Here is a 19,405-nt window from a genome sequence, read left to right on the forward strand (position 1 = left end):
TGGAGTCATTACAAATGAGTTATAATATTTAATGATAGATAGATAGATCTTTAGATTTTGCATGATGGTGAAAAGGACATTTAGAAAAGAGTTGTTTTTCTTGCTGTTCAGACCCAGCTCTGGAGGCTGCTACCTTCCAAAGTGTGTATAAGTGATTAACAGTTCCCCTCGAGGACTCCCCATCAGTGTGGGGCAGACATGGAAAGCCTGCTGAATCTGACTTTCTAATTTCTGCAAGTCCATCCTTTCCTCAACATACCAAGTGAAGGTGACTGAAATAGAATCCACTCTTGGTGCTTGGGGGATCTCCTTCTGGCAGTTACAGGTGCTCAGTTTGATTAAAATCATCAGTGAAGTATGTTCACTACTGATTTCATTACCCATGTAGAGGACTGAAAAGGAAGAATCAGGCCCTAGAATTTGCTCCCCATCCTTCCCCAGTAGAAGCTGTCACAGTTATCAGAGCTTCAATTCCTCATGACTGGACTATATAAGTGAAATATCAGGGTCTGTGTCTGGTTCTTCTTTATCATTTGCCTCATATATGAGTTATGTCGTGAATGGATTTTAACTTGGTGAATGTTTCACAAGTGTTAAATATTACTCAGATGCTCAAAGATTTCCAAATGGCAAGTCTTGGTAAATCCAAACCCAGCCTATAAAACAATATATTTTCCCTAGACATTCAATCCATCTGTCTTCCATTTATCCATAGTTTAGATGCTTGGCACTGTGCCTTTCCTTAGGAAGCTTACTATCACAAGAGGAAAAGATCAGGGTAAGGAATTTGCTTATTGGATAACATTTTCATGCAAGACTCAGAGATAGACATGTTGTTTGCATTATCTTATTTAATTTTTACCATAACCTTGGGTTAAGCATTATTTTCACTACTCTCTAGATGAGAACTGAGATTCAGCGAGTTTAGGAAAATTGCTCAGCCTCACACAACTAAGCAGCTAAGTCTGTGTCTACTTCAAAAACTCTGAAGCAAGGGAAAGCATCAGGAAGAGCCTGAAGGTTGAGGAAGTGGGAAAACTGGAAATTGCATTTGCATTGTGATTTTACATAAAAAGGTAAAATGAGATAACATTGATTTATTTATCAAAACATAATCTTCCCCTGCCCTAGTCTTAGTGTCATAGGAGGCTAAGATGAAGCACTATGGCTTTGCATGGCTGCATATGGCCAGATAGGTAGCTATGGGTGCAACTAAGCAGGTGGATATGAGATTCTGAAAGAAATGAGATTTAGAATTTATCTTCCTCAGTGGTCTACGGTCCCACCTCTCATCTATTGCCAAGAGAAACCTGGCCTTAACATTTTGGCTCCCAGATTTAATGTCACTATAAGACTTTATTGAACAAGGGAAACTCCTTTTTGGGGTATTGTGCCTGACACTGGGAGGTGTGGTGGGAGATGTGGTCTTTCCCTGACATAGTTTATACTCTGTCTCCTGGGAGAGTACCTGCTTATAAATAACAGAGAAGGGATAATGTCAGATGAACTTGCACACACACACACACACACACACACACACTCTCTCTCTCTCTCTCTCTCTCTCTCTCTCATTCATTCATATACACATATATTCAAATATGATCACATTTTTATTTTACTCGACTGTGTTGTATATACAATTGACAAATGCATCATCGACAGTTTAGGAGTTATTCTCAACCTACTCCAATAGTTTCTTATACTGAGTGTTAAAAATCCAGTTTTCCATAGGGCTGATGACATAATTAGAAGGAACAGTAGTTCAGTCAGCTCAGCTTATTCTGAGTGAATAGAGAAGCTTCAAGAACCCACCTTTAGCCCTACTCCTACCTTTTCTTTTCTTTTCTTTCTTTCTTTCTTTTTTTTTTTTTTTTGAGACACAGTTTCGCTCTTTGCTTTTGTCGCTTTGGAGTGCAATGGTGCGATCTTGGCTTACCGCAACGTCTGCCTCCCAGGTTCAAGCAATTCTCCTGCCTCCGCTTCTTCTGAGTAACTGGAATTACAGGAATGTGCTGTCACACCTGGCTAATTTTTTTGTATTTTTAGTAGAGACGGGGTTTCTCCATGTTGGTTAGGTTGGTCTTGAACTCCCGACCTCAGGTAATCCACCTGCCTCAGCCTCCCAAACTGTTGGGATTACAGGTGTGAGCCACCGCGCTCGCCCTACTCCTACATTTTTCATCAGGGCTTGGAAGACAGCGAATAGCTACAGCCAGGTATCTGACTATGTGGGATGTGGGGTGAGACCCCTCGGTGCCAGCTTTCCCCAGGAAGGATATTCAGGGATTTGTCTGAGAGGGATGCCTCTGCCCGATATCAGAGAGGACTGATCTGTTGTGGTATCAGGAAGGAAATTCCGTGTAGGCTGTGAGCTCAGGGAGATGGAGGATTTTATCTTGGCTGTAGAGGATGCTTCAGGATGGGGAAGAAGGCAGATGTGGGATATAGGAGATTATTATGAGGTGCACAGAGAAACTCTTCTTCTTGACGGCTGGGGCATAATTGCAAGGGAACAGAAGGGTTGGGACCATGGGAAGAGGAACTTGGGAGTACATTTTCAGAAAATGTTAGGAAATCAGCATAGTGTAGACAGGTTTACCAGCAGAAGCTCTGAAATATTGCCTGGATCAGGATTCTGTTTTTTTGGTTTTATTTTTGTAAACTTGCAAAAGTTTATTAAGCTCTTTATTCCTTAGTAAGATCAGCAGTCACTTTTATCTCTTTGTCCATCATCTCAGCTAACCGTATTTGATGTCTGCATGTAGGTATGACAATAACAGGCAAATAATTTGGGAAGCTGGCATAGCTTTTTCTTTTGTTGTGCAGGGACTATTTTGAAATGTTGTTACAGGGTATGCCTAGTCTGTATTGTTTTAGTTTTTCAGAAAGTATGGCTTTTCTCTTCTAATTAAGTGGTTTGATTTAGAATCTCATGTTTTTTAGATAGAGTGACTAATTCACTGGGAATTAAGCAGAATTGCATTAATTGTGGATTTTGGCTCTATGTCAGGTGTATTTCCAGTAAATGGTTGCAAGAATTCAGTTCCCAAATTAGATTAAACAATGAAATTTCAAAAGAGATATGAAAATACAGATTCCTAGGCCACAGTTGGAGAGACTGATTAATCAAATGATTACTTGCTTTGGAAACCATTGAACTATCCTCCTGTTTCAAGGATTTATCTATAATTTAACAATGTTTATTAAAATGGAAAATTTACTTGCCCTACGCTGGAGATTTGGAAACAGAGTCTTTTGGCAAAGGGACCAGGAGCCTGCATGTGTCATAACTATCTCATATTCACAGTTTTTAGCCTATGGACTATTAAGTCTAAGGTTCTCCTATTTATTTTCTCATTTTTTAGCCACCATTTATCACTATTTAACCAGCAGCACCCTGAGGACTTAATTTACCTGAAAGTTTTCATTAGCAGTCATTCACCAATGTCTTGCATTGTTAGAGATGTACTTTTGGGAAGAGATGTTGCTCTTCTGGATTTCTAAGTATACAGAGAGGAACTGAGCAACTCTCAGCCACCCCCCAGGACTCTGAGGAGGCCTTGGAGGTCAGGAGCCAGCAGTGGGGACTCAAGTCTCTCCCAAGAAGTCTCTTCCAATTTTGGCTGTTCAGCCTCTTTCACCTTCAACCAAAGACTTCGTATTATGATAAGAATCCAGCGAAATGTGAGATACAGAATTTGAAAAGGTATAAGCTTCTAGGATTATAACCCAGGCAAGGGGTTTTGTTGAGAGTATTTTATTTTATTTTTTATTTTTTTTTTCTTTCCCTATGGCTGGTCTGGAGAGAATGCAGTGCACTTCTTAAGATTCCACGCAGACTTAGCAAACTTGCAGTTAGATCCCAGCACAGGGAGGAAGATCTCAGCGTCTGACTGGATGTAATATACATTCTCAAGTCTCCCCCTTCATAGACACAGTGTACGCTACAGAGAGCAAAGTGTAATTTTAAGAACCTTGTAATTCTTTACAAATTAACACAGCAGATGGTGTTTATGGGAGCCACATAGTGAGAAATATTTGGGACGATGTGAGACATGTGTTCCAGGGTTTCGGCCTGCTTTCTACTTAGTTTAATTTTTAACTGTCATGCTACAAAAATTCCATTTTGCCTCATAAAGTTTTCATTGGTTCCAAGTGTGAGGGAGTGCCCCAGGAGATAGTACTAGTCTGGCAGATTCCAAGCATGCTCCATGAGGTCCCTGATTCACCTAAGCCTGAGGAGTGCCAGTGGCTTGCTCCTTCGTGTTCAGGAGGTGGTAGTCTCCTGGGTGTTGGTGCTGGGAAGGGGGCAGCCTGGCCTTCCCCCAGCTTAGAAATCTGTTTGGGAAGTGGAGGAAGAGCAAATAGCTTGATAAGCTTTGCCCAAAGAAAGCAAGAGACAACATAAGTGGGCTAACAGGAAGGTTAGCAGCTCTAGATTGGGGTTTATTAGTGTGGAAATAGCTACAATATTTCTTTGGGTCAATATTTTGACTGTCCATATAATTAAAAAGAAGACATGATTCTCTGCTAGCTCCCTTATAATGTTAAGAATTAAAGTGCTTGAGACCTGTGTGTTTGCTTTGAAGACAGTGCTGCCATCTTGGAGGGGGACATAAAAGGGAGAAAACTAAGCGAGAGATTAAAAGGTGGGGCTGCCAGAGTGGAGAGGAAGAAGTCATCCTCACAGGCTTTGGCAAGGCGAAGAGAGGTCAGAGTTGATTCGGGCAGGCAAAACAGCCCTGGCTCTGGCACTAGAATGGAGATACCTTTGGGAATCCCTAGGACGCAAAGAGTCCTTGGGGCTCCCAAACGTTGTATTTCTTCTGCCCACTGGTACCCACATGTCTTCCTCACTTTCCTTTGCTGTGGGGCTGGCAGTAAGAAAGGTCCCAGGTGTTCTCAAGTACATCCTGCCTCTGTGTTCCATTAAGCGTTCTTCTCATCTCTTCAAAGCACCATTTGATCAAACCTGTTCTCTTTCGGTTCCTAGTGTTTTCAAGTTTATCTACTCCCACCTGTCACTACTTTGATAAAAGCCATTTACTCTTTATACTTCTTCTTCCAAGGGTATATACATCTTAATCCTATGCATATAATCAAAAGCTTCGGCTCCTTGGAATTTCCATCGTTTTCCTGCACAGGGGAGGTATTTGAGCAGGGAAGAAAGAGAATGAGTGTAGAAAGTGTAAAAAGGGGATGAAACCAGGCAACAATATGACGCCACCATTGGTGAAGACACAACAGGCCACCAATTCCACCTCGGCACCTACCTTGTCTCCAAAGACCTGCATCATTTAATTAAGCCAAGCAGCTAGAATACTAATTACTCCATTTATAGCCAATACATATTTATAGGTACATATCTATACATATTTCTAATTTACTTAGCACCTTTTCTGTGTATAGCACTGTGCCAGAGCCTTCAGAATTTCAAGGAAATGTAATGGTCTGACACTTTCCTGTCCTTGGGCGACTGTGCCTTTAATTGGAAATATATGTATATATATATATATATATATATATATATATATATATATATACACACACACACACACACACTCATGACAAATTTCTGAACACTACAGGATTGTAATGATGCAGCTTATGCTATTTGTATACCATGTGACATCGGAAATTCAATGAACAATGCAAGAGGTTTGCACAATATATAATGATTTCCTTGGTGAGAATCATTTATGAAGAACCAAATAAGTGGGTAGAGATGGCTATAGGCACACAGAAGAGGCTGGGTTTCTGTGAACTGGGAGGGCAGGGAAGGGGTGATGGAGGAATTACAACGTGAACTGGCTCTCGATAGAAAGAATGGTAAATGAGGCGCAGGGAGGCCAAGGCTGTGGGTCCCCACATAGGCACACTTCCCATAAATTAAGGCAACCCTTTGCCTGAATGTTTTCTGATTTCTGTGAATTCTCAGCAATGAGAACCCAGTTATTGACCTCTTTTTGAGATGGTAGAAAATGCCAGACTCTAGGGATTCTTTAGGTGTTGAAAGCTTTAACTATAGCTGAGTGGTTTGGGGAATATGCATTTAAAAATGAAATGGAACTTTAAATTTCATTGAAATTTAAATTATTTATTCGGTTTGGGTATGAGTGTGTGTATGTGTGTATAAAATCAATGGGAATTTGCACTTTGCCTTGACTACTTTCATCTCGACTGTAAAGATGAAATGGCATTTTTTAGCAGTTTGCTCAGTTCATGGTCTCTTACAGGCTTAGAAGGGAGATGTGGTTAATTAACCCCAGCTTTTAGTAATCACCCAAGTTGGGGTCAGGGAGGGGTGGCACTATGAAAAATGTCTTTTATGCAGGGTTGCCTGGCAAGTAATCACTGAGGACTACACCTGTGTTGATAAAATAAATCAAGGAGTAAGAATTGTAACCTTACACAGGTGCCAACTACTTCCTATGGCTTTGATCAGCAAATTGCGAAGTGGGTGAAATTTATTTTTAGGACTCCATATTTTCCAAATCATCTATCCCTTTCATACCTGCTGCCTATCACCAGATGCCTACTTGGGCCATCTATCTTTCTATCTATAAACAAGCATTTTCTGAGTATGTCTTAAGAGTTTCATTCTGAGTTCTTCGGGATAAAAGCAGGCATGTTCTACCACAAAAAACCTGGGTTCTATTCTGCAGCCCCACAAAAACTTACTTGGTATCACCAGGTAGTATACTGTAAATATATGCACTGTTTGGCACACTACCTACATGAGGCATGTGGTCAGAGGAGGGGGATTTTTAGCTTTTCTTTGAAGAATGGGTAGAACCTGGCTAGGTGAATTGTGAGTTAGAAAAGGAATGGCCCCTTTCAGCCAGGTAATCAATGTGAGCCTATAAAGAAGCAGGAAGTTTGTGAGTTGCTGAGAAAATACAAATAGATTAGAATTAGACCACTATGAGAGGGAGACCAGACTCTGAGGCCTAAAATGTAGGCCCAAGGAAAAAAAAACCAGAATTACCATTTGACACAGCAATTCCATTACTGGGTATATACCTAAAGGAATATAAATCATTCTACCACAAAGACACATGCACTAATATGTTTATTGCAGCACTATTCACAATAGCAAAGACAGGGACTCAACCTAAATGCCCATCAATGTGTTACATACACCATGAAATACTATGCAGTCACAAAAAAGAATAAGATTATGTCCTTTGCAGCAACATGGATGGAGCTGGAGGCCATTATCCTTAGCAAACTAATGCAGGAACAGAAAACCAAATACCACATGTTCTCACTTATAAGTAGGAGCTAAATAACAAGAACACATAGACACAAAGAGGGGAACAACGGAAGTTGGGGTCTACTTGCAGATGGGAAGAAGGAGAGGATCAGCTTAGTACCTAGTGATAAAATTTTTTTTTTTTTGAGCCAGAGTCTCTGTTGCCCAGCCTGAAGTGCAGTGGCATGATCTCGGCTTACTGCAACATCCGCCTCCTGGGTTCAAGCGATTCTCTGCTCAGCCTCCCGAGTAGCTGAGATTACATGGACGTGCCCCAACGCCTGACTAATTTTTTGTATTTTTAGTAGAGAAGGGATTTCACTGTGTTAGCCAGGATGACCTCATGATCCACCCACCTTGGCCTCCCAAAGTGCTGGGATTACAGGCATGAGCCACTGCACCTGGCAAAATATTTCTTATATAAGTAAACTCATGCCACAACATGTCTGCACTGTTTGACACACTATCTGAATGAAGGATGTGGTGTGACACATGTGTGTGACACAAAACATGTGTCACACAAAATCCTTGCGACGCGAGTTTACCAATATAAGAAACCTGCACATGTACCCTCAAACCTAAAAGTTAAAAGACAAAAGATTAAAAAAATAGGACTTCAGTAAAATCTAAATAAGAATTGATGAATACTAAGCTGAGGAAGTTAAAGCTTGTTCTTAGCAGATCATACTGATGATGAGGGAATGCAATCAACAGAGGATGCTGTGGCATTGAAGATCTCCACTGGGATGGGTGAATGTCATGGAAAGAGAGATTTGAGGAACAGTATGAATCCTTATAGACTTTTTTGGTGGGCAGTTTCTCAAGGTTAGTGACTAACTGGATTTAGGGGAGAACTATGATATTAAGAGTTAAGGCTGGGTCAGTAATTAGTGCTAGAGAAAACCCTGTGAATGAACCTGGATGCCCTGCCAAGACGTCAACCCCACGCAGTGCTCCAGACCTTGCCTGAGATCTCCCCCGACCTCCACCACTCTGCTTTCAAATTATTGTGGCTTTGTATTTTAAGATCTCTGATTTAAAAGACCCCTTCTTTGTAACTGACAGAAATGCTACACTAACAAACATGGAGGCATTTATTAACTCATGGCACCAGGTAACCCATGGATAGATACTTACGGCTTTAGGTGCAACTGGATTCAAAAGGTCAAGTGTTTCATTCATTGACTTAGAAAAATTAATTGAATACCTGTTACATTCCAGGCACTACTCCAGGATCTAAGGAGATAATGACAAGCAAAACAATTATTTTATAAGTTAGTGTGTTTTATACACGGAATGTTTGTGTCCCCTCAAAATTCGAATGTTGAAACCTCCATTGTGATGGTATTTGGAGGTGGAGGCCTTTGATAAGTGATTGTGTCATGAAGGTGGAGGTCTCACGAATGGGATTAGTGTAGCCTTTGATAAGTGATTATATCATGAGGGTGGAGATCTCTCGAATGGAATTAGCGCCCTTGTAAAAGAGACCCCAGAGGACTTCCTTGTCCCCTTAGCCATGTAAACACACAGAAAGAACACAGCCCTCTAGGAATAAGAAGTGGGCCCTCACCAGACACAGAGGACTGCCAATGCTTTCATCTAGGACTTTGCAGCCTCCAGAAATGTGAGAAATAAATTCCTGTTGTCATAAGCCACCCAGTCTATGGTACTTTTGTGAGAGCAGCTCAAATGAACTATTCATAAGAGTATGTAATGGAAAATGCGAACCATTTTGATTTGACCCCAAAAGCTGACTCTCTTCTTCTCCTCCTTCCTCTTCCCTTAAATTTATTTTTCTCCAATTCCTCATCCCTGTCTTGCCACAGTTTCTCTCATAATTTCTCCCTCCTGTCTCTTTCTTCGTCTTCCTCTGCCCTTCTTTCTCCCCCTCCTTCTTTCAGCTATGCTTCTCTTTTTGTGGAGTCTGCTTTTGGAGACTCCCTAAGTAGTTCAAGGTTTATCTACTACCAGTTTATCAATCTCAGTGGGAAAATATGCCTCCCTCCTAATAATTCTTCCTACCACCTGTGATTCTACTGCTGATTCTCACGGGTTTGGATATTATTATAAGTTTGTTCTCTGCCCACAGAATCTTGGTTGGGAGTTAAGAAGGCTGCTACCAAAATAACACAGGTGGGTTGATGGGGGGATGAGAACAGGGGTTGATCTCCCTGAACCGGTCCTGCTTTGGGCACCGTCCAAGGCATATCCTGAGGTTGCTCCACTCCTGGGTAGGGCCTGGAAGTCTCACCAGTATTACCATATTCTTGCAATATACATTGATTATTTCCTTGAAAATAAATGTAGTCTGGCAGAAAAGAGTCAGAGATACATGAATGTTTCCCTGTCCACCTTTACCTCCTTCCTATCCCTACCACTGCTTCAGACACCAAGCAAGCCCCGGGTTGTGATGTGGTCAGAGGATCCTGATGATCATTTTGCTTTGTGGCCACTGTTGAACTTTCATCCATTCTAAAGAGATACTGCCAGTTCTTTTTAGAGAAATGTCCTTAGCTTGTGAAAAGGTATATTTTGAAAGGTTCACATGCTCCAACTATTATATTATACATAATATAAAGATATTATGAAATGTTCAAGGTTCTATAAATAATGGTGCTGTTTGTAATAAGGATCTGATTTCTGTATGCAGGGTTTGAGGGTAGGTGGACGACTCTCTAAAAATGATAATGTGACTGCTGGATCAATACATGATTTTTTCTTCTCCCCCCTGTTGTCTAAATCACAGGTTTAAATGACAGCAGACTGTGTTGGAGATAGAGTGCATGGAATATTATTGCTTTCTGCCATTCTGATGATTTTGACTTCCACTTTTTTCAAATGACAACAATTTGAAGACAGGGCATTTGATTAGCTCCTGAAACATCCAATATATTAGAGTCACAGCTACACAATATGTTGAAGATTCCTTATACATTCAGTCATGTGTGCAGGTCCCTTCAGGGGAAGGAAGGAAGTGGTAAACATCTGCCTTCTTACAAGCATGTCCTACATATTAATACAGCGCCCTGAAACCTGGTCGATGCACAACCATGGACCCAATGGAAGTACCAAGATGGGAGATTTATATTCCCAGGGCTTCCATGAGAGACCCCCAGAACTGGATTATGTGTTTAGGGTAGGATGAGGGGCTGGGAGGGGAATCGCCTTTAAATAAATACTCATTTTCAGAGATTTATAAATGAATAATTCTCATTGCTTTTTGTTTTATAAGGGGTCAGAATTCGGCATGTTGATATAAATCCATTACAAACATCTTCAGATTTTCAGAAGGGGTGATGGATATTCATACAGTAAGAGAGTAGGGTGGGGATCCTTATCCAAAGTGGGCCAAAGGAGGGGACTTTATTTTGCAAACGGGCAAAGAGCAGTGTTATTAAAAAGAAATTGTTGAAATAAAATGCTGTTCCTTTTCTGAAGATTAATTGTAAAAATAGAAATTTCTATTAATTGCCTAATCCTTCTGTTTAAGGATAAACTGGAAATATGAAGGTCTTCAAGATAATATCTGATACTTTAGATAACTGGACTTGAATTGAGAGCCAGAGGATGGGAGAAGAAAAGACCTATTAAAAATCCGAGTCAGGAAATTTATTCCCTTCACTCTCCTCAATTCAAGCCATAGATCTACCCCAAATGTGTTTTGTAAAATAATGCTCAAAGACTAAAACAAATAAAGTTTAATAAACATGCACCTCCCTAGCACAACAGATGGCAACAAGGGAAGGTGCCCACAGCAATGTGGAGAGTACTCCCGCCTGGATTCTTTTTTTAATAATGATATTTATTAAATGGCTATCTCTATTACACACTCATTCTCTGCCGGTAAAGATAAAGGAGAAAAGGGGAGGAGGTTCAAAAGAGCCATCCAAAGTCTATGACAAAAAGTGACAGAGGGAATACACCTCAAAGTGAGATTTTATTGGTAGCCTTTGAAGAGAAACACACGAAACCATAAAATCATAGAACCCTGGAAGTTAGAGAAGGGAGATGGTTTAGATACGGAATGGAAAAAGCCCTGGCTGAGAGGCTGGAGGTGCTGGTCAGATACTAATGAACCAGGTGATCATAATCAGTCACTTCATCTCTCTAGACCTTGATGTCCTTATCTTTGAGGGGAATGAGGGGGCGAGCAAGGAAAGACAGCTGGCATTGACCGAGATAACTCTGCTGGGTAGGTACTGGCCAAACACATTACGGGGCCCATCTCTTTTTATGCTCACAATAATTCCATAAAGCAAGCACTTAGCCACGTTTTAGAGATGAGAAAAATTTCAACTACCTGTCAATTCCCAGCCCTTTCTGCAGTGCTATGACTGTTTCCCTGTAACAGGGAAGGATAGTTACAGGCTCTTGATGGTTTTTCTGATTCTCATATTTCACAATTCCATAATTCATCCCTGGCCCTTTCATTCTACAGATGATAAGTCTGGAGTCTACAGAAGTTCCCAGGTCACTTAGGTGGTTATTGGCAGAGAGTAGTTACAACTAATTGGCTTTTGTTTCCTTCTGTTCAGCAAAAACGGAATAATTAGATGACTGACTTAACACCACACATTTTACCTTTATTATTAGGTGATGATGACAAAATAAATACTTAGATCTGCCTTCACTTCAGTTTGTTAAACTATTTCTAATTTGTAGACCCTGGAGGGTCAGAGATGGAGAGCTAGGTAAGGCTTCTGGTTGATTCTCAGGGAACTAGAATGTGCTTGTGATGATCAAATCCTTAGTTACTTGACAAATATGACCCATAACCTACTGTGTAAAAGACTAAACTGGAGGTTCTGCCCCTTATTTCACCTCTTAGAAACACCTCAGACTAGTTACGTATTTAAAATGAATTACCCCAAATATTCCTTCTTTAGAGAGAGAGAGAAATTTTTCTTTAGGGATTCCAGTTTTTGGCAAGGTTTATGTACATTATCTCCCTGGATGGAGACAGCAGAAGGACAGGTAATCCAAAAATAGTTCCTATGTAGTTTCTAAATCAATTCTTTCATTGTTTTTCCACAGCAAAAATACTTTCCTAATTACCCTGAATAGTCTTAATGTCTTTTATTGTTTCTAGCATGTTGACATTGTGATTGATCATCCTGCTAACCTTGTGAAGAAGACAGAGCATATGTTAGGCTATCCATTGTGCTTATGACAAAACTCAGACTTTTTAAAAAAGCAGGGGGTAAATGGCTAGTCCAGGATCGTGGGGGCTGATAATAGGGAGCTGACACTAGGAGGCAAGTCTCCTCTCCTCTCTTCCTCCCTCTCCACTAGCCTCATTGCTCTCTCCCTTCCTCCTCTTCCAACTCCTTCTCTGTCTCTGTCTATCTCCTTCTCTCTTTTCCTCGCTCTGTCTCACTCTCAGTGGCTGGCTTCCCGTCCAGTTTAAACTGATGAATTTAAAATTATGGCCACATTTAGACATACAGAGCTGAGGAAAGTGGGACGTAATGGCTTCCAGGTCCCCATTGACTGTGCAGAGCTGAGTGTTGACAAGCTACTATTGTTATTCCTGCACAAATACCTTATTTTTAAAAAATTGGAGCTAAGAAAGGGCAAATGAATTGACTGTCCCATCCAGTGGCCCAAATTTCCTAAACCCCAGTCCTTATTTTAACATTCCGCAGCCTTCATGTACAGTGACAACAAATATGGCACCCAAGTCAACTGCATTTCTGAATTGTTTTCAGCCAAAGACTTTGAGGTTGGAAAAAACCCAGGATCACAAATATTACACAAACCGAATCTGAACAAGAGTGACATGGAATGACTAATATTCCCAGAGATTCTCTGGACTTGCAGATCAAAATACCATCAGTAGTAATGACACTATAAAAAGAAGCTCTCATAAAAATAAGTTGTCTCTGTAGCTAGTCAAGCTGATCTCTTCACATCATGGAGAAAAAGCTCGCTCATTTCACCATTGCCCTCCCAGAGCTCATCTTGCCTTCTTGTCTACATGACTTTCTTTTTGCCAGTCAAAGTGCCTCTCTCTTTCCTATTCTAATCTTACCCATGGCTTAAGGTCCAGCTAATTTTCTCTTTCCTCTGTGAGATTTCTTGACTTCCCAAAGGCAATGTCTTCTCCCTCTTCTGAGCAACTCAGTCATGGAGAGTGCTAATCTCTGCACAGTTGTTGGTCTTGTTAGTCTTGTGTTCTGGTCTACTCCCCTGTATCGGGAGCTCTTTGATGGTGAGAATCATGACTATCACTTTTTATGTATTCCCCACAGTGACTATCAGGATGCTTCTCATCTAAGGGATGTGTGTTTTACAGTTGCAGGATACTGATGCCAGGAGGAATACATATCCCACATGTTGCCCTTCTGCTCACAGAATGGGGCAACCAAGCATCCCACATGTGTCTGTAACCACCCCCAGTTACAATCTTAAACATGACTCTTTTCCCTGGGGGTAGGGTTGTCAGATTTAGCACCTAAAAATACAAGATGCCCAGTTAATGTGAATTTTAGATAAACAATAATTTTTAGAGAATGAATATATCCCCCATTTTTTTAAGCTTAAAATGTCATCTGATGCCACATTTGCACAACTCACCATATTTGCCCTACCCTAATCCTAGCCCTACTGGATTCTGTCTTTATTTAAATTTTTGATCTTTTATTTTCACATGGATTTCTTTGCATTCGTTTTGATTTTTAAAAATATTACATTAGTCTGGGTGCAGTGCCTCACACCTGTAATCCCAGTACGTTGGGAAGCTGAGGCGGGCAGATCACAAGGTCAGGTGTTCAAAACCAGCCTCGCCAATATGGTGAAACCCCATCTCTACTAAAAATACAAAAAAGTAAATAAATAAATAGCTGGGCTTGGTGGCGCATGCCTGTAATCCCAGCTACTCCGGAGGCTAAGGCAGGAGAATTGCTTGAGCCCGGGAGGCAGAGGTTGCAGTGAGCTGAGATTATGCCACTGTGCTCCACCCTAGGTGACAGAGCAAGACACTCTCTCAAATACACACACACACACACACACACACACAAAACATTAAAATATTATTTATCTTGATGACTGAGTTCCTTGGTGCCACCTTAAATTTTAGGTCTAAATTATACTCCCTCTCTCCCTTTCACTCTCTTCATACCAGTCCCAGGCCCATTTGATCCTCATTCTTCTCATCGGAAAAATAGTTACATAATATGGCACTGGCAGGATGGAATGAGCCCAGAGCCTACCATTTACCTTCACTTAGTAATTATTTTTTGTATCTGATATGTTTCAAATTTTTCTTTTTACTTTGAAAAGTTTTGTTACCTACCCTCCATCTGTTGGAGCCACATTTTAATCCAAACTCATATCTTTTAATTTTCTGAAGTTTTATTATTCTAATAAATGAAAAGGCCATAGGAAATCATGATTTTTCAGAATTATCATGGTCCAGAGCTCCACAAAGGTGCCCTGTATTTTGATGGCAGACAACCTACTTGCAAGGAGAGAACCAAACAGAAAAGGAATAGCCTTTGGCTGCTGAATTTGTGGCACATCTGAACTTGGAGAGGCAGAGCATTGAAGCCACACTCGCTGTGCAACCATATTCCCTTGAAAGATAGAGCAGCACGTTAGTCTCCTCCATATACTTTTGTTTTCTTGGAGCTGTTTGTAGGCTGATATTTCAAAGTTGTAAAATGTTAGCCACTGTATTTTAAGCTCTTTCTACTTACAAACCTTAATGTCTACATCTGAAAGAGTGAGTGTATGAGTTTAGGGAGTGGGAAAGGATGATGGGGACTTGTAGGGTTTCAGAAGGCTAAAAATATATGCACATATGCCTTGGTTTGGGCTTTTTAATGAAAACCCTATAGGGCTGTGCATCAGACATTTGTTCAGAAAAAAATAGTTAATTAAGCAAGTAGCCGAGAAGAGTGATTACTTTAAACCCAGCTATGGAGAGCTGGTGTGTGTGTGTCAGCCTTCTGTGTCCAGGATTTTGTCATGGAAAGAGAACATTTAGAAACCTGTTGGATGGTAATTTTTATGCATTGTCAAATCATGTTATCCTATTAGGCACAACTTATGATCTGGGATCACATTTTATCATATATGCCAATTACTACAGAGACCTATATGATTTTACAGAGACTGAGTAGGCCACAAGAATTGACTTGCCACCAGCATTATAAATAAATCTGTAGCATTTGACTAAAATTCAGATAATTTAATCGATTTGACAAGGTTTTTGAAAACATTTATCTTTTAAGGGGAAGATAATTTTCATCCATAAAGTTTATAGAGCTTTCCATCCATGGGAATCTTGTTGCTCTTTTAAAAAGACAACGTTTTTTTTTGTTTTGTTTTGTTTTGTTTTTTCTGTTGAGTTTTAATTGTTTTTCCGTACCCAGCAAAAAAAGAAGAAAAAGAAAAGAAATAGGAAACCAGTGAAACTTCCAAGTGAATAATTTATTAAAGAAGACTTTTTTTCCCCTCTGTCTCTGCCTGTTACAGTCATAAGGGAAATTTTCCTCACGACCTCAAGCTGTGGGTTGCTTATTATCGTTTTTAGCATTCTACTACATGACAGAGCAGAGATTAGCAAGACTGTATTTTCTAGTAAAGCATCTCTTTTGAATTTGGTACAGAAGTTGCAATATGGCTTAAAAATATTGGTATAAACTTCTGAATTCTGGTGATTTACTTAAAATCTTTTTCTATGTAGTTTTAACTACCTCAATTATCTTCTATTCTGAAATGTGCTTACACAATATAAACACACAAAGCATTTGTATTTGAGGGCAAAACCAAAACATTCTTGTTGTATTTACTTAACTGCTAAGCGTCTAGAGGAGAAGGGACAAAAATTTGTGTGGAGTTGAATATGGACATATGTGTAACCATCCCGAAAATGTATTGGTTTTATCAATTTTAATTCTTATTTCAGGAAAAACAACTTTAAAGGCTAAATCATGTTATTAATTATGTATTGAAAATAATCTTTTTTAAAAAAATGGCTGAATTCGACATCTCATGTTTTCCTGATTTTTTTGAACTTTTAATGTCTCTAACATTGAATATTCTAAATCAGTAATTATTTCTTTTTTCTTAATAGACTGGAAGAAAAGAAAAAGGAGATCCTCTCAACATTGCGATTGATAAGATGACTAAAAAAACAAGAGATCTAAGGAGACAGGTACTATTTTTTACTTTTACTTTAAGTCCATGATACTTAGCAGAGATTTCCAACAATGTCCTTTTCCAGGGTGTCTTCTTGGAGCTGATGTTCAGTGTTCAGGTTGTTATTCTTTATAACATCTACATATACAAAAAAAAAAAAGAGCCATTTGCAAGCAAGGAAACAAGCCCTGAACAGGCCTGTTCTAACCCTAACCCTAACCCTAACCCTAACCCTAACCCTAACCCTAACCCTAATCCTGCCCAGACCTAATCTGTCCTGGTAGAGACGAGATGAATTCACTACCTCTACATCCGGTCTTTAGTTTTCCAAATCCAGGTATGCCAAGAGCTTGTCTTTGATCTTTGCTAGTTCTTACTTATCAAACTCTCAGGAAGGTCTCTTGACCAGTATATTCCCTTGGAAACACAAATCTAGGAGAAAGTTTGCTTATCAGATGGTTGTTTGGGAAGCATGGAAAAAAATGGCTAATGACATCATTAGTTTGATGGGTCTATTTTTCTTACTGAGGAGAAATCTCCAGTCAGGGCCCTTTTTTACCTTGAAAGTGTTATGTGAACAGTGGTAAATGTTGCCTTAGAACCCTGATTTTATATGTGTCCATGATGAACTCCTCTTTCCTTTGGTAGTATTCTTTCTCTGAAAGAGATTCTGTCATTCACTGAGTTATAATAAAAACCCCTTTTCCTGATTTCTGCCCAGAAGGGCAGAATCCTGTCTCCTGCTGTAGCTTTGGCTATGTCCACCTCATTTACTGTTAATTGTGATAGCCCGCTAAAACCAGCCACTGCTATGGCAGCACCTGCTGAAACAGCCTGATTAGCATGGCCACATCCAGCATGTCTTCCTGCAGTGTGTTAAGTACAAACAAGATTAGCAAGAGCCTTGGGCAAGAATGGCCAAGCAGCAACTTGGAAATGATTTGAATGTGAGGAACCCACTGCTTCCGATGACTGCTGGGGAGCTTCTTGGTTTTTATCAAGACATCACCTGAAGGTGTAGACACACTTGGTCTGGTGTCTTTCAGAAGATATCACAATTACTTCTGAAATATGAATATTCTAGCTCCGCAGCTAAAAAGCCTTTTTGGGGGGAAACATAAGGCAGAATACAACATCGTCCTTTGAGGCATTAGTAAGTAACAGCAAGTGGAGATATGGCCAGGTCCCTCCCTCCTTGCTGTCATGGAGAATCTCCTCTACATATCCCTGTTTGAAATGAAATGATATGGGTGGCAGGAATTGGGTTGGAGGTTAGTTGAATACACTGAATCAGATATCAGAGCCCTTGATTTTAGTATTAGCTCTGCTGATAAACTTTCAGTGTGATTGTGGATCCTTCGTCTCTTGGTCTTAACAAAAGTAAGGAGCTAAACTAGATCTGTAAACTTTTTTTTTTTTTTTTTTTTTTCTGTATAAGATTGTATGAGTCTAAGGGAAATTCTCATTCCCATGTCAGAGGTCCCCATGACTGATAATCACAGATTCCTAAGAGCAGTGGGAGGACATCTCCAGGTCTTGCCTTGGGCTAGATTGTCAAACAGGTGAAATTCATGAACTGGGTCCTCCCATCTCCCTGATCCCTTGGTCTCAGTAGTGATTGCTTTTCTTACATTCAAGAACAAGCCCCCTCAGCTATTTTCAATCATGAACCAATCGTAGCAGGATTTATTATTATTATTATTACTAGAAAAGAATGAAAAAGTAATTTTTACTCTCATGTTACCATTCCTGGAAAGGCTTGAATCTTTTTAGCAGAGGACAGTGGTAAAATTTGAAGGTGAAAATTTATGGTGGAATTTTAAATGCTTAGGTGACAAGCTCCTTGGAGAGCTTCCTATAAGATGGCAGTGGAAGGAATGTGTCCTCCCCTGAAATTATTCCATGTATATATATATATATATATATATATATATATATATATATATATTTCCTTACCTTTCTTCAAAATACAGAGGAATAGGATAAAAGGAGAATTGTTTCATGGTATTAAGATTCAACAGTTACGGCATAATTTCACACCGTATCCATGAATTTGGTTGAAATGTCTTTCTCTTCTCCAATCTGCCTTTCTAAAACAACGATGGTCCCCATCTGTCAGTTTCATCCCTACCCGTATGTTGAGATATTTTTGTCTTTCTTCTCATCTCTTCTGTCTCTCCATGTACACCTGTAGTGGCACAAAAGCTTCTCTGATCTAAATTGAATCTACCTAGCACTTGTGCAGATGGAATATGCAATGATTAATTTGTTTGGCCCAGGTAGGTCATAAGCTTAGATTTGGGTAACTAGTAATTAGATTAACAAGGTGTTACCTGGGTCTCTGATACCACTCCACAACAGTGGCTCAGAGGATGTTAATGGCTCAAACAAATGTTTACTGCTGAGCTACTTTCTGTTCTTTCAATTACAGATAAACATTTGCTAGAGCAGATTCTAAAAGAGACCCCTCAGTGATCATGTTCACTTCCCTATACACATGTATTCCTTTGTATAATATTGAGAGAGATCAAATCTCCTAGGGGAAAAACGTGAAATCAAAGATTTTAGTTTATAAAAAACATTTCTAGTGACATTCATGATGTCCTGCTCTTTCAGTCTCCTGCCTCCTCCTCATAGTCCTAAGTCTGGGCAATGCTTTTCGGAAGGGTGACCCTGGAGTCTTGAAAAGTTTTAGCCACCAAATTGAAAAGAAATAAAATCAATCATAATCATTACCTTGGACTTTCCTAATGAAAGAAAGTGAAATTAGTCTTGTAGATACTTAAAGAAATCAAGATTAATTGAATATTAAGGATTTCAGCTTAAGTGGAATTTTCAGGTAAGTAGAACTCCTCTCTTGAGGCAACATATCCCAAGGAACTAGGGCATTATAAATTGTGAAAAAGATTATAGAGACCCAAGGGTATCATTTAAAACTGATTAACATGGATCCATCTTGCCAGTTAAACCCATGACAGGGGGCAGTGGTAGAGAAGAATCCTCCTA

General features: G+C 39.8%; 1 protein-coding gene across 7 annotated transcripts in view; it reads left to right on the forward strand.

Annotated features, from left to right (window-relative positions):
• The window catches only part of CTNNA2 (catenin alpha 2), a 1,139,605-nt gene that overhangs the window by 858,412 nt on the left and 261,788 nt on the right, over window positions 1-19,405 (forward strand). For all 7 annotated transcript variants that reach the window (XM_032243720.1, XM_032243721.1, XM_032243722.1 and 4 more), the window contains one exon: window positions 16,335-16,415. In XM_032243720.1, the coding sequence (XP_032099611.1) occupies window positions 16,335-16,415 (81 nt within the window). The remainder of the gene's footprint in view (window positions 1-16,334; window positions 16,416-19,405) is intronic.

Source organism: Sapajus apella, unplaced genomic scaffold (genome assembly GCF_009761245.1).
Source record: "Sapajus apella isolate SASKATOON/1434 unplaced genomic scaffold, GSC_monkey_1.0 scaffold52, whole genome shotgun sequence".
NCBI lineage: Eukaryota > Metazoa > Chordata > Mammalia > Primates > Cebidae > Sapajus > Sapajus apella.